Source organism: Argopecten irradians, chromosome 7 (genome assembly GCF_041381155.1).
Source record: "Argopecten irradians isolate NY chromosome 7, Ai_NY, whole genome shotgun sequence".
NCBI lineage: Eukaryota > Metazoa > Mollusca > Bivalvia > Pectinida > Pectinidae > Argopecten > Argopecten irradians.
In genome coordinates, this window is record NC_091140.1 from 42,864,675 (window position 1) to 42,881,699 (window position 17,025).

Sequence of the window (17,025 nt, forward strand, 5' to 3'; positions counted from 1 at the left end):
TTTTGAACATTGTATGGTATAACAATACCACTCTCTTACAATTAATCTTAACTACTATTCTAAATATTTCCAAACTGAATCCTAATTAAGTTTGACACATTTAAACCTAAAACAACTTAAGTGAAACTTGCAAATGTCTTTAAACTAGAGAAACATACACTTTTTCACTTATGTCTATGAATTCATCAGAACCGTAGATCTAGTCTAGTCTGTATCCTGGTATGGAATAAGGTACTCATCTCATTCACTGGACGCGCATAGGTCGTCACTTTTGCCGTTCTCTGCTACGACACGAACATTTGCTTTGCGTATCTTTCCATCTCCACTCGGAAGAACAGTTGTAAACAACACCTAAAGGCCAATAGTTCCTAGCTACTTCCTTGTCTCGCAACAGAATCACATCTCCAGAATGCAGATCCCTCTGTTCCTTGGTCCATTTTCGACGACACTGCAAGGTCTGAAGGAATTCTGACCTCCAACGCCTCCAGAACATTTCCGCTAATATCTGGACTCTCTTCCATTGTGCGCGGTTATAGATTCTTTACATCTGTAGGTATCTCAATGTCAACCACTGAATCAATTTTCTGAGTGAGCAAAACAGATGGGCTCAGCGGATATGGATTCTCTGGGTCGGATGAAACTGGTACAAGTGGACGCGAGTTAATTATCGCAGATGCTTCAGCTAGAAAGGTAGTCAAGACTTCATGTGTCAGACCACCACCTGGCACATCCATCAACAAGGAATCAAGAATCCTCCGGGTCACGCCTATCATGCGTTCCCAAAACGCCTCCCATGTGGGAAGCATGTGGAACATTGAATATCCAGGAGGCACCTTCACTGGACAGAAAGTTCTGGACTTTGTCACCCTCAATGTTGATGCCTAGTTCATCAACAGCTCCGACAAAATTTGTACCTCTGTCTGAGCGATATATCTTTGCTTTCCCACGAATTGCTGTGAAGCGCCTTAGAGCGTTGATAAAGGTTGAGGAAGACATTTCTTTCTATCACCTCAATGTGAACCGCTCTCGTAGACAAACAAGTGAAGAGGACTGCCCATCGTTTAGCCTTTGCTATTCCGCCTCTTGTGCGACGAGTAGAAACTTGCCATGGGCCAAAACAGTCTACTCCAACAGAAGTGAATGGTGGTCCTGGGACTAACCGATCACGAGGTAAGTCTGACATCTGTTGGTATTCAGTGTTCCTCCGTAGTTTTCTACATTTTACACATTTGTGTAGTATCGACGCAACTATACGCTTCATCCCAGTTATCCAGTACCCTGCATTCCGTACCGCACCTTCTGTAAGGTGTCGCCCCTGATGGCTGACTTTGCTGTGATAATGGCGAATCAACAACGTTGCGATATGATGACGTCCAGGGACTAATACTGGGTTCCTCTCCTTTACTCCGAGATCAGAATTGCTCAAGCGTCCTCCAACCCTCAGAATGTTGTTTTCATCTATGAATGGATTCAAACTGAGGACGGTGCTGTCATTTGGTAGCTCATTATGATTTAGTAAAGCGTCAATCTCTTTGCCATACATCTCCTTCTGAACTTGTAGAATTATCAGTCTCTCGACCGAAGTTTGTAAGTCCTCGTTGGCTGATGTACACGGATCTGTGCTAGCGGTATGGCTTGATAGTCTTTGTGCGCGTCTCTTCAAAAACACGATAGCACGTACCAACCTCTCCCAATCAGAAAACCTCTGAAACCGCTCAGTACCAAGATCGTAGTGTTGTTGAACAGAGAGTTTTAAACAACAAACTTCTGGACGCACTTCACAGTCGTTTTCGGGAAACTGCAGCTCAAATGCTTGGTCCGTGTCAGTTTTACTGGTACTAATACACTCTGGGCCTTGGATCCATGCACTGCTCTCTAGGAGATGAGATGAAGTTGGTCGAGTTCCAAGATCAGCTGGATTGTCTTTTGTTGACACATAATTCCATTGCTCAGCGTCTGTTGTCGCCAAAATCCTGTTGACACGGTTCTCAACATACACATAGAAGCGCCTTACGCGGTTTATTGATATAGCCTAACACAACTTTACTGTCTGTGTAAAACTTCATTAGCTCAACTGGTAAGCTCAAGTGTTCAGATATAATCTCTGCAAGTTCTACGGCAGTGACTGCTGCACATAGTTCTAACCTAGGTATTGTGTGGCCGTGTTTTGGTGATACCTTGGATTTTCCCATAACAAATCCGACATGGCTGTCTCCGTTGACATCTACTGCTTTGATATAGGCCACTGCACAAATTGCCTTTTCGGAAGCATCTGAAAAGATGTGTATTTCCTTCTGTAAGGTGCTGGATAGGGAAGTTGGTAAGTATGTTCGAGAAATTGATAAGTCCTTCAAGTCTCTCAAGGATTGACACCAGTTTTCCCACTCCTCTTTGAATTTAGGGCTTAACGGTTCGTCCCAATCCGTCTGTTCTGTGATCATATCTCTCATTAAGATCCTTCCATGAACCACTACTGGAGAGATAAAGCCTAGTGGATCGAATATGCTGTTGAGTGTTGACAGAACTCCTCTTCTCGTGAACTTCTTCATGACTACCTCATCTGGTATGATGAATTTGAAGTTATCAGAATTCAAATCCCATGTCATCCCTAGACTCCTTTGTAGGGGCAATCCCTGCTGTATAATGTCCAAATTTTTCAAATCTCCTGCTAAGTCCTCCTTTGGGAAGGAATTCATGACTTCTCTGCTGTTCGATGCTACCTTGTGTAGACGCAAATTTCCTCCAGCAGTCAGCGCGCCTTGCGTACGCCGCATCACATCAATTGCCATTTCTGCGCTTGGAAATGAAGCCAAACCATCATCGACGTAAAAATCCTTACGTACAAATTCTGACACGTCTTTTCCGTAGATCTCCTCCACTGCTTCTGCACTTTTGCGAAGGCCATATGTAGCAATTGCAGGTGACGGACTGTTTCCAAAAACGTGTACACACATTCGGTATTCTATGAGCTCAAGGTCTGGGTTGTTATCTTTAAACCAGAAAAATCGCAAGAAATTACGATGTTTTTCTTCCACACGAAACTCGTAGAACATTTGTTGAATGTCTGCTGTTATACCAATAGGTTCTCGTCTGAATCTCATAAGAACTCCTAGCAAACTATTTGTGAGATCGGGGCCAGACATCAAAACGTCGTTCAAGGACAGGCCATTGAATCTAGCAGAAGAGTCAAAGACCACGCGTATCTGGTCCTTTTTCTTTGGGTGGTAAACACCGAATATAGGAAGGTACCAACTTTCCTCATCTGAAGTCATAGGGGGAGCTAACTCCGCATGATTGCTGTCAAACATTCGCTTCATGAATGTTGTAAAGTGTTGTCTTTTGGTAGGATTCTTCCTTAAACCAACTGACAAGTTCTGCGCTCTTCTTAAGGCCATATTCCTGTTGTTAGGCAACTTAGGCCGAGTAGCATGAAAAGGCAGAGGGGCAACCCAGTTGCCGTTGTGATCCTTTGTTACATCTCTGTCCATAATGTCCATGAATAGTTTATCATCCACTGACAAACCAACCTTGTTATCATGCTTCGTTGTTTTGAACACATCATCACAACCTCTGTTTTCTTTCAATTCAAACTGATTTTCACAGGGTGGAAACATAGAATGTCTACCATCTTTCAATACGAAGGTTTTCTTGACGTTGAAGACATCTGATTTATGCACCTGCCCCAGGCAGGTTTCGCCAACAATGACCCAGCCAAGTTGGAGTCGTTGCGCGTACGGTGATCCCCTACTACCAGTCCTCTGCTCCAGCACGTGGTGTGCTTCAGGTAAATCACGTCCTATTAGCAATAGTATCTGCGCCTTGTTGTCTAGTTCTGGGATCTTAGATGCAATGTCTTGAAGGTGTGCATGGCTACGGGCAACGTTGGGTGTTGGGATTTCTTCACGGACATCTGGTATTTCCCTGCACTCCGTAAGACTGGGTAGTTCAATCGATGCGAGTCCTTCCAAATCCTTAATGATGAATCCAGATCTTTCTGTCTTGCGTCCGGAGCATTCTGTTACTCCTGCACAGGAAGACAAAGAATACTGAACTTCGGCATAGTTTCGGTCATGAAACATATAAAAAAATTCTGGTTTGGCAAGGGAACGATTGCTCTGATCGTCAATCAATGCATACATATGAAAGGTTTTCTTTGGAAAGTCCTTTGGATGAACTTGAACAAGTACTACCTTGGCACATGATTTTCCAGGCGAGTGTGATTCACCACAGACTTTAGAGCATGCTGATTTTACGACATCACCTCCTTTATCTCCTTGTGTAGTGCTGGTTTCGGTCTTCCATTGACCCTCCCCGCCATGAACATGCAGGGCCGACGGGTGACTGTCGCTATCACAGGCATTACACTTTGTACTTGATTGACATGTTTTGGCAATGTGGTCAGTTCTTTCGCAGCACTTGAAACACAAGCCCTTGTCTTTGATGAACTTTTTTCTCACATTTAAGGGTTTCGACTTGAATGTACGACAAGCATTGAGAGTGTGACCTTCAATGTTGTGAAATGGACATTTAGGTTTGATCTTGTCCTTTGGCTGTACCTCCTTGGGTGTTTCAATTTCTGTCTTCAGTGATTTCAGTCTTGATGATTTTGTGCCCCTGTTTGTGTCGTTTTTGGTGACATGTGAAGAATCATCATATATGAAGCTCGGGTTGTTCAGCATAGAGCTAGTTTCCTTAATAAAGGCGCAAAATACTGAAAATGGTGGGTAGGCAACACCATGCAAGTTCATGTATTTTGTTGCTTTGTGAGTCCATTTTCCTTGAAGATGATGAGGAAGTTTCTGGACAATAGGTGTAACACCAGTTGACGAGTTGAAATAACTAAGAAGTGAAGCGTACTTCTCATTCTCCATGGCAGATGATACCTCCATCAGCGTGTCGTGAAGTTCATACAGTTTGGCGTAATCTTTGGTTATCTTCGGTAGTGCAGCTAACTTCTTTTTAAGTGTTGACTCAATCAGTGCTGGAGATCCATAACGCTCCTCTAGTCTCTCCCATATCTTCTTTAATCCTCTTTCAGGATTGCTTATATTGGAGGATCGGATGCTGATTGCATGTTTTGTCGACTCTGGTCCTAACCACTTCACCAGTAAGTCCAATTCCTCTATTGGAGAAACACCAAGTTCCTTAACAACATTCAAGAATCCAGCTTTCCAGGGCAGAAAAATTCTCTGGCGAATCGTTAAAGGCTGTGAGTCTAGAAAATAACAGGTCCTTTCTTAGCATAAATCTGGAGATCTCAGTTGTTATATTAGAGGGAACAAAGTTTTCTGCTGCTGGGTTTAATGCTTGTTGCTGATAATCCATCTCTGAGTATGGATGAGGATTACTACCACTTGCCATAGGCTGAAGAGGTTGAGGTTGTTGAGACTCAACGTATTGCTTCACGCGCTCAGTGGAATTCACATCTGATGGAATTATGTTGTCATTTACTCGATTACTTTGTTCATCAATATCCCACTTGTCCATTGTTTCCAAGGCTTCCACTTCTGCTTCTGCCTCAGCACATAACCTTTGCTCATGTAGTAACTGCATCTCTGCCTCAATTTCAAGACGTTTTCGCTCTGTCTGAGCTGTTGAGAGTGCCTCTTGTTCTTTTATTATTGCTTGCTGTTTTAGAAGCAGTGCTTTCTTCTCTGTGAATGGTATCGCCGCCCTGGCTGCTTCAGCCTTAGCCTTTGCCCTTGCTCTGATAGATGAAGTTGAACTTGTATAGGACCTTGACGACCTCCCAGAAGTTGACTTTTTATCATCAAGGTATATTTGACTCCTCTTAGTCTCGATTTCTTCCAGAAATTGGTTCACTAGATGATCATGGTGTTTGTCTTCATCATTATGTTGTTCAAAGAGTCTTTCACCCTCCTTACATCTTGAACTGTCCAGGAAAGAAGCATAGTCATTGGAGACTAGACGATAGCTAGCATACTCTAAGCATACAGATGTGTGAGTTTTCTTCAAAAGTTCTGGGCTCTGACGTTCCGAACGTTCATCCAATATTGCTTGGATTTTACACCATGCAGTGTGTAGTCTCTTTTGATATGATTCTACACGGTCTCTAAATTGTTCGGCTGCTTTTTCAGTCATGGTAATCAGCCTTCTTGATCGAGCAGCATCAGGCTCCATTGGCTCTTCAGAGTTTTCAGACTTGCCAGCCATGTTGAGCAGGAATACGAGGCCAAATTCTTTTACTGTACCTGCACGGGACTATTAGTAGTGCGACAAACTACACAACCCTTCTTTTAGAGTGCGTGGCAACTTTATTCCGACGTAACGAAGTAAAAGACTGTAACAAACAGAAATAACCTTGTCTGAGTATTTTGACTTAATCTACAATGCGACTATAGACTTAAAATATCACAATACAACATACTTGAAATGTACTTGAAAAGTACTTAAGTAAACTTGAAATGTACTTGAAAAGTACTTAAACTGTTATAAGACTGACTAGAAAACATGCCTTAATCATGATAACAATATACACTTTGTTATACTACTTATGGTTACCTAATTATCTGACTAAATGTGATACAAACATAACTCACTTCAATTAATGTAATTCCTAGCTACAAATACTATACAATCCTTACAGGAAATCCGTTATTTCTAGCTCTATACAGCGTTCAATATAATAAACACTCTCGGTACACTGAACATACGTATGGTCAACTCGACCCAAAACCTACACTAGTAAATAGGGACAATTGTGGGCGAAATGACTTACAGAAAAGACCCTAGGCCACATGGCATTGTTTATCGCGACAAATGCCAGGGCTTCTATCAACTAATTTCTGACAACAATACTGTAATCTTATTTATCGAAACATATTTTAACATTATAGTTCATGTAATACATATAAAACTTACATTATGGCCTCATAAACTTCTCAAATCATCTTTTCAAGTATCAGCGTTCTTCTCCATTCATGACTGCCACTCTTTCTACCTTACAGTGTTGAAGAGTTCTCTAAGGCGCGAAAACACCATAAGCGAGCTTACGTTCAAAGGGAAATAACTCTTTGATAAATGAACAACTTTCAGCGCAACTGTAACAACACACGACATTATATTTATAATGTGAGATGTTGTTTTGATTTTTCACACACACATATGTTGGAACAATGCATGTCTACTAAAGATTTGCTTTCCAAGGTAGTATCATCCGAAATGGCGGATATATCGATTACCAAACCACAATTTAGAACATAACCCGATGTCTCGTTAGCAATTGTAAACATATATAAGAACTACTCTAAAGTAAGGCACCAATACGTTGTATTTTTTTTCCAAAATGATGCATATTTTAAGGCCAGGTTATTGAACGACAACTTTACAGTTGTAAACCGGTATTTCATGGTAGCTGTTTTATGTTTTAGGGTTTTCGTCTTCTGGTGCACAAATTAATTTAATTACTTCAGATTTTAAAGAGTTCTCTTTTTTTGTGTTCATTTAATATTTCCTATTGTGATCCCCTATACTTTTCGGTGTAATTGCCCTCTAGTATGATACATTAAAAATAACGATCGTCAAATGGCATCAGTTCAGAACTGAAAAAGTTAGGGTCCATTCTTTGAGCCACTTCTCGAACGCCGACAAGACTTCATCAGTCCAAAAATGACGTCCACATCAATTTCTTTTCAAGTTTGGGACTAGGACGAAGTCATTAGCGGCTAGACCTGGCGAATAGAAAATGTGTGGTATTAATGATTCATAACCGTTTCGTTCAACAGAATCAATTGCAACTTTGCAAGCATCAAAACACACTTAGAGAGTTTTTTCACGGATGGCGAATCTCAGCTGGCCTTCCAAATTTACATACTAGTAGCACATTCCGGTTACTGCACTTCTATTGGGTAAGAAGCACAACTCTATAGCGTCTTTTGAGTTCCACAACACTGTGGTCAACACCTTGTCAACAGATGGTTGTGCCCTAAACCTCTTTGGCCTCGGTGGACACAGGCCTTACCCGCTGACGACTCTGAGCATTATGCTATAGCTGATGGTAATGAACCTTAATCTCATATACAGTCATCAGACTTAAAAAAAAACCAACGTTTTCATTTGGCCTAAAACGCTTCAAAAAGGCGCTGCATACATGTACTGATGCCCTGGTTGTTCTTCGCTAAGGTATTTGGAAATCCAGAGGACCGTTAGCTTGTGCAACCTACACGATCATATAAGACTGTAGTATCACTACCATACATGTACATGTATATACTGTATGGCTACTTATTGTCTTGCCCTGTATATTTAAACTCTAGTTCATACGCATGTAAACAATATTAACGAGCGTCATTTAGCACGCACCGAAATGTAGTTCATAGGCCATTGCATATCCTTTCGACGGCCGGTGTAACGTTGAAAATGGACCCCCGTTGAAAACTGACCTCGGGTCAGTTTTCAACGTTGAAAAATGACCCCGAAAAACGTTGAAAACTGAACTTTCAGCGCACTTTTTACACCGACCCGTTGAAAATAGACCCCGTTGAAAAGTGACCCCATAAGAACTCGTTTTTACACAACACAACACGACACCACAACACCACGAAACCAAACAGCATCACACAGCACAGCAACACACCAACAACACAACAACACTAAACAACACAACACCACACAACAACACATCACATCACACAACAAAACACAGCAAAATAACACAACATCACACAACAAAACATCAAACAACATAACATCACACAACATAACATCACACAACACAACAACGCATCACACTAAACACAGCATCACAAAACACACAACACAAGACAGCATTACACAACAATACGACACAACATCACAACAAAACATCACACAGCACAACAATTCCACAACACACAACCACGCAACAACAATACAACAAAATCCAACAACAACACTACACAACACAACATCACACAACACAACATCACACAACAGCACATCACACAACATAACACAAATACACATCACGCAAACACGCAACAACAACACAACACCACCCAACAACAACACACAACACCACAAAAACACAACTCACCTCACAACACATCACAACATAACAACAAAACATCAAACAACAACACATAACACAACACACAACCACAACAACACACAACACAACTACAATACAACATACAACAACAATACAACAACACCTAACAACACAACAATACAAAGCAACACAAAACCCGACAACAACACAACAGTACACAACATAACGCAACAACACATCACAAAAACATCACGTAACAACGCTTTACACAAACACGGAACAACAACACAACACACAACATCGCAACACATAACACAGCCACACAGCACACAGCAACACACCAATGCCACACAACACGATAACATGACACAACCAACACACACAACAACACAACAACACAACAACACAACACCACATAACATAACAACACAACATCACACAACAACAAAACAACACACAACAACACCAGAAACAAACAACACACAACACAAAAACACACAACTACAAAACAACAAAACACAACCATACGCAGAACACAACATAAGTGATCCATACGCAGATATATAAAACATTCTTGTATTGCAGGGAATAAATATATATTAAAAATTACTGAATATCTGACAAACGTAAAATCGTCGAAAATATAATCATAAAAAATCATTAAGAAACAAATTACTAATATCCCATAATTATAGTTTTGTAACACTATCCACTGGTACTCGGAAGTGAATACCACATAACAATTCCTTTTTATTTACTACGTTACCTCAGTGTCATATAGCAATTCCTCAGTCTGAGAACAATTAAATTAACATTATCTACACGGGCGAACAAAATAACTATAGAAAAAATGAAAGTTTTGTATTCTCCATAATAAACATACAAAATATTTAAATGAGGTATTTGATACGATGATAACAATACCAAATTTCAATTCAAATCGAGGTGATTACGCAATTTAAATACCAGCATATCTAAGGGTCGCTTATATTAGGAATGGCGATAACAGAATTCGAGAATTATGTTTGTGCAGAATCATATATACATAGAGATTGGAAACTCCTTCTTTGTCTATGTTGACAGGCAGAGGGACCTCCAGTTTATAGGCATTTTCCCTTGGCTAACTACATTTAAGTGTATTCTTTTAAACATGATACTTTTGCATCAACACAAAGTTTAAACATTATATCATGGTTTGATGTGATCAGTTTTCCCAATTGATGTTATTTAATATGAATTTTGAAAGTATGAAAATGAGCAATTTTACCTGGTTTTTCGAAAATCAGGCATTCAAAACCGGAAGTGCATTTTGTTTTATTAACATATAAGTTAAGATATTATTTTTTCTTTCCAAAATCGTACTCAAACCATCTGAAAATTACTTAACTTTTATAACATATCAAAGTTATTCTGCTGTATTTAACTATTTAAGAGTTTATCTAAAAGCCCCTGGGGACATAGAGAGGTACATCTGCCTATCGTAAAATTGGCGAAGTTGCCAATCTCTATGTATATATGTTTCTGGTTTGTGCAACAGTTTTATTTCAACAGACCATCCGTTGATAGTTTGCCAAGGTCATTTTTCAACGGTCATTTTTCAACAGACCTGGCGTTGAGAATTGACCCTAGGCATCGTCAATTTTCAACGGCATGTTCAATTTTCAACGGCATTCGGGGTCCGTTTTCAACGTTGAAAACTGACCCGAGGTCAATTTTCAACGGAGGTCCATTTTCAACGTTACACCGGCAGGATTCGAAATTGACTCAATTTTGATAGTAGGTTATTACAAATGCCATCTATGAAAGCAGTTTGCATCTAGATTTCGGTTTGATGCCATTTTCACGATGATAACAAACAGTACACACTACAAACAAGCAAAAACAGTCACCGGAAGTCCCCTAAAGGTCACCACGCACGGGTCATGGGAGGCAGAAACCTGCGTGTGCGACTTGTTTTTTTTTTTTTTTTTTTTTTTTTTTTTTTAAATCGGTGCTATTTTCCCCTTCCTTTTCCCTTTCTCTCTATTTTCTCTTACTTTGATATCTCTTCTATCGTTTAAGACCATCTGCATGTCTGTATCTCGATAATTAAGCTCACAACGACAGGTTTCCGGGCACACACTAAAATCCGGATTTCAGACCTCAATTTTTGACTTATTTGGGCATGTTCAAAGGTGATTTGTGACGTCACTAATGTAATGACCGAATCGATATTGACATGCTGTGTAGGGATGAACATCTCCTTTTCAAAAAACTAGTATTTAGTTTTCAACGGTTCCTTCTATAGTTGCTGATAACACCCAACACCTTCTTCGTAATGCAGAAAATTACACACTTCCTAATAATAGACTTGAATCTTCAAATATATCTTTTTTTCCCGTCTACCGTTCGTTTATGGAACCAGTTACCTATAAACACAAGACATAGCGAGTCATTCTCTAATTTTAAACATGCTATCCAGAACAAAAGACGTACCTGTAATACCCAACTTTTTTTATTTTGGAGACCGTAAATTAAACATTATACATACAAACTTAAGAAATCGTTCAAGTTCATTACGTAGCCATTTATTCAAAGCCAATATTGTAACAGATCAAAAATGTCATTGCGGTTTCCCAGTTGAAGATCCACAGCATTTCTTTTTTAATTGTAATTCATATAGTGACCAAAGAATCATTCTATTTCGACAGCTAAACTCATTTATTCCACTCTCTGTCAATTTATTACTTTTTGGAAATATGAACTTAAGTACACAAGAAAATGAATTAATCTTCATGCACACTCAGCAATATATCAAAGATACTCATAGATTTTAACTTCGTCCTTCTATTAATATCAAATATTCCCATATCTGCCTAACTCCCAACATCTTACTGGTTTTGTATTTACACTTAAATTATATTTGTATAACCCTCCGATACTGACGACAAAAGAGAAACGAATATTCACAGAAAGCCTAGAGTGACCAGGAGAAAGACAAACCGAAGACAGGATGATATGAACATTGAGAAGTCGAAAGTTAAGAAAAGTGGTTTAGAACTTCTGTCGTCTTTATCGGAGGGGTAGATTTTAGATTTTAAAATAATAGTATATTACGAGTTGAAACTTGAGGAGCATACTGGTTATACAATAGCTCTCTCCCTCCCCCACCTCTCCCTTTCTCGTCTTCCCTCACTCTCTCCCTCTCTCTCTATCTCAAATACAACTTTATATATTATGTATATATTCTCTTGTAAATGCCATCTTGTCTGTAATTTGAATGTTTTATTATTTTTGGGAACGGGCTTTATATATAAGTTGTATAACTTGTGCCCAATCCCATTGCACATTTTGCAATAAAATATGTTTAAAATAAAAAAAAACGGTCTCAGTGAGGCTCCAGAAGGGTGCATGAAATGGGGCAAATGAATAATTACGCATAAATACGTTACGGCCGTCCAAAGGATATACACCAATGATCAACACACATATACTTATTTTTATTGAGACTGATCTTTCCTTGTAACCCTTAAAATCGAAATGACATATTTGTTTTACATTGTATAAGTGTACAAATATATCATTCTAAATTTTATATTTATTTAAGAAATAATTAACGTAATTTGAAATTAGGAAATCAATAGATATGTGCCAGTTCGACACTTTTATTTCATTTATTGGTATGCATCAGAAAAACGTTAATTAAGGAATATAATTTTATTTTGTTGATGTTATGAGGGTATAATGATAATGGAGCACGTGTAAATTTGCCGGGGTTACATACTGCCGTGGTTACATAATTTACACGTGCTCCATTATCATTATACCCTCATAAACTCAACAAAATAAAAATCTATTCCTTTTATTTACAGTTTTTCACGCAAATCTATTCTCGCGACGGTTGCGTATTTTTTGATAAAATTACGGTGGCTGATTTGTGCCATTTCGTCTTTTCGTCTTTTCGCCCCGAAAAGACGAGAATTAAGAAATCTTAAATTTCGTCTTTTCGTCTTTTCGCCCGAAAAGACGAAATTTAACAAATTTAAATTTCGTCTTTTCGCGGCGAAAAGACGAAAAGACGAAAACTCAATCACGAAAAGACGAAAGTGATACACGCTAATTAGCGACTTTAATTCTCCTCTTTTCGCCTTCAAAAATCTCGTCTTTTCGTCTTTTCGTCTTTTCGCCCCGAAAAGACGAAAATTAACAAACCTTAATTTTCGTCTTTTCGTCTTTTCGCCCCGAAAAGACGAAAAACAAACCTTAATTTTCGTCTTTTCGTCTTTTCGCCCCGATAACACGAAAATTAACAAACCTTAATTTTCGTCTTTTCGTCTTCCGGTCCGGTGTGGAAGTCATTTTTTGAAATCTTTTTACCATAATATATAGTTAATTGTTCAATATGGAAGCATCAAAGTAGTTTATGATAACAATCGATTTATTAAATTGATAGTATTACAAGTATCTTCATCAATCACTAAGATTAGAAGTTTTAAAACATAAGTCTTACATGTATGTTTACAGCAGTTACGTAGATTTCTCACACGTGGCATATGCCACGTGCCACAAACAGATTCATCATTCCGCAAACCTTTTAGTGTGATTGATACATTTTCTAAAATTCATTAATATCTTATTTTTTGTGTTCTAATCGCCCTATTTAGCAATAACGCTTATCAAAACATTGCCGTGTATATGTTAGAACATAATGAACTTAAGATACTAAACATAGTACTTACAGGAGTTGCCTCCCCTACACAACTTGAAAAAAAAAGTTGTCGGCGGGTAATATTTGAAAGCGTTTGAACCACGGATCAACTTGTTAACAAAATATTTTTATGAAAGACAACTTGTGAAGACTTTAAGTTTAAAGGAAGGACTTGTACCAAGAAATTGCTCGAATACAGTTAATTATAACAGTCAATCAGTAGGTAAAATGTACTGTATATTATTTGAAAAGACATTTTGACTACATACATGACATGGTCTTCATCATAATTGTACATTAGAAATTATATTATAATCTCCGTCGTATATGAAAGATGACAAAGTATATCTGTAATTTGTAATTTTTCGGAGCGAAAAGACGAAATTTAAGGTTTGTTAATTTTCGTCTTTTCGCCCCGAAAAGACGAAATTTAAATTTGTTAATTTTCCTCTTTTCTGTGCGAAAAGACAAAAAGACGAGAATTAAGATTTTTATCGCCGCGAAAAGACGAAATTTAAATTTGTTAATTTTCGTCTTTTCTGGGCGAAAAGACGAGAATTAAGATATTTAATTTTCGTCTTTTCGGGGCGAAAAAAACGAAACTTTAGACGGAATGGCATAAATCAGCCACCGTATAAAATAGCCATATTTTTTTTCCCTCCCGACATCATCAACGAATTCGATTGAACAGCTGAATGGAATCGAGTCATTCATATGTTCCCATCAAAAGTGGGGTCATGACTACGCGCCAGCGACTATTCCTGCAACAATAGAATCGCCGCACGTGCTGTACTATCATTATGCGCTGTGTCAATGTAAATACAAACTGTAAATATTACAAAAATGAACGTCAAGTTTTGTTGATAACTTAGCGAACATACAATGGAAATGTAATACGTGTAATGGTACTGGGTATATATACAATGCATTATAAAACAAGATGTAATTTTTTCCCTGACCTCAATATTAAGTGAAAAATAACTGAAATTTATTTTATAAATATGCAAACAACAAACCAACAACAACGTTAACCAGTATTGTTGAGGTATAAAATAATGCGCATTTAATAAAATAAATATATATATACATTCATAATGGTATTTTTCACATATATCAAACATACGCCCATGTAATGGAAATTCTATATAAGCTTTTTATATCTTATGGTACGGACAAGCACGCCTTTGGTCTATTTAAATATCTGAACTCAATATTGGTATAAAGGATTAATAGCGCAATGTTCTGATAATAGAAAATCTTCGAAGCAACCGTTTGAGTATTGTTGTATTTGTATATTATATATGACGCAATATTCATATTCGTATTTCAACGGTTCTGAATAGATCAGCTTTTCGAATATGCAATGAAGTGTATCCACAATCCTTGTGACTTATACTGTACAATCTATATAATACCGTGAAGAATGCCCATGATTTGTCTTAGATTGATCGGGTAAAATTTTTATTCGTATTTCAACAATTCTGAAATAAATCAGCGTTTTAAGGATGCAATGAAATGTATCCACAATAATTTTGACTTACAATACTTGTACAATCTATATAATACCGTAAAGAATGCCCGAGATTTGTCTTAAATTGATCGGGTAACTGTATCGATATTTAAAACACGCCAAGTGAACACGTATATTTGGCGTGTTGCCATTATAATTGCAATGGTTATGCTAATTATATCTAGGCCTTTGTCAAATTATGAGGCCATTTCCGTTTGTGTACAGTATAAATTTGGCAGAAGGTAATCCACTACTTCCATATGATGTACACTATGCACCAAGGTAAGCTGACAAAAAGTCAAACGTAGTTCCTCTTTGGATTTCTTTAAATTATGGTGACTGTGAAGCGGAGTCAGAGTGAAAGGCTATATTCCAGAAGAAATTACGACACACCTATCACCAATGTTAACGACAGAATTGAAGAGTGGCGCGGCCATAGCGTCAAACATGCTTGGCCAAAAGAAAAAACGGAAAATGGCGGCGTCACAGAACAACAAAGAACGGAAAGAAGAAATCTGATACATCGTTTGGTGTCGTATATTCTGAAAAAAATGGGACGAAGAAGGAAAAGAAATCGAAGTTCGCCTGATTTAAAAGATGAGGAGAATGTTGAAGAGGTACCGGGACACGAAATGTCTGAACAGTTTATCGAAGCAGTAGTGGAACATGCGATGTCGGAAGGCTCAGATTCTTTGACTTTCCGCTCTGCATGTAGCGACATCAATAATGAAGAAATCTCTGATCTCAAAAACAAACTGAAACAAAAAGAAAAAGAAATTGAAAAATTACAACAGAGAATAAAAGATCTGGAGGCAGAAAAAGGTGCGCAGTGCACAGAAAACAAGGGGACTATTGTTTTACACGTTCAGAAAGCCAAGAAAATAAATCTCGGTAGAGAAACTACCCAGGTGTTCTAAAACTTCAAAGAATGGCAACTTCTCTGTGTATTCATACCGGTGAAATGTGAAAACCTATGCATTTCTCGTAAAAGACGGACTTTCATGTATCTTGAAGAACGCCCAGAAAAAATGGATAGGGATTTATCATACAGAAAAGATAATTTTATCTAATTTGTGGAACAATAGACATTCAGCGAAGGCGAGAAAGTAATATTTTGTGAGCGAAAGTGATATTTTATGAGCGATGATGAGAAAGTGATATTTGTGAGCGAGAAAGTTATATTTTGTGCAATATTGACTTTTCATATCTGTTCGAAGACTGTCAAGACAATAAGATGATGCACACTATTTTGATATACTTGAAAAAGGAATCAACGAAATACGAAGACATGTTTTGACGTCAAGTTCGAAGAGTAAACTGAAGTACTTAATATTATTTTAATGTGAAACAAAAACCCCATAAGGAAAATCAAAGGATCGACAAAACGAAGACAAACTACACAGACGTTTGGTAATTATCATTTGATTAAAGTATTATTTAAAAACAAAAAAGATAATGTTCTTTATGTTCAGTTATAGAAGTTGTGTTGCATGTCATAAAGATGTTATTTCATCAGCAAGCCTTACTGCTTATAACATTAAATCGATGTATGGTATTGAAATTGAGACAACGTGATTAAGTGTAAATATGTTTTTTTTTTCGTTTTTTTTTAAATTAATGGAAAAATATGTCAATTTACAGATACCGCATTGCAACTTTTAGAAACAAGGAAATGAAGATATAATCAAAAATGGTTATTCCATATTGGAAATTCCCTATGTGTCATTATTTAACTGTTATGAAATATTGAATTGATCTATATTTAGAAAAAAAAATCAGTCATAGGTCTTTAACATATGACCTGGTTAATACCCATTGGAATTGTAAATAGACCAACTA

At 37.8% G+C, this 17,025-nt stretch overlaps 2 protein-coding genes across 2 annotated transcripts in view; both read right to left on the bottom strand.

Annotated features, from left to right (window-relative positions):
* Positions 1-7,069, bottom strand: part of LOC138328516 (zinc finger matrin-type protein 5-like) — a 46,269-nt gene extending 39,200 nt beyond the window's left edge. The window contains exon 1 of the mRNA XM_069275353.1: positions 6,883-7,069. The gene's annotated coding sequence lies outside the window, so the exon portion shown is untranslated. The remainder of the gene's footprint in view (positions 1-6,882) is intronic.
* Positions 890-6,174, bottom strand: LOC138327242 (uncharacterized). The gene is made up of 3 exons (XM_069273219.1): positions 5,352-6,174; positions 2,146-5,215; positions 890-1,973 (listed from the first exon to the last, which is right to left on the bottom strand). Exons 1-3 carry the CDS (start codon positions 6,172-6,174, stop codon positions 890-892), a joined length of 4,977 nt encoding a protein of 1,658 aa, XP_069129320.1.
* Positions 7,070-17,025: the final 9,956 nt, after the last annotated feature.

What these genes read in the sequence shown, in the direction of transcription:
- LOC138327242 (XM_069273219.1), bottom strand. Translation starts at nt 6,174, where the DNA reads ATGGCTGGCAAGTCTGAAAACTCTGAAGAGCCAATGGAGCCTGATGCT. An exon ending in TCTTCAGCCTATGGCAAGTG is followed by an intron (nt 5,216 to 5,351) that starts GTAGTAATCCTC and finishes GTTATTTTCTAG; the next exon opens with ACTCACAGCCTTTAACGATT. An exon ending in CACGGCCACACAATACCTAG is followed by an intron (nt 1,974 to 2,145) that starts GTTAGAACTATG and finishes CCGTGTCAACAG; the next exon opens with GATTTTGGCGACAACAGACG.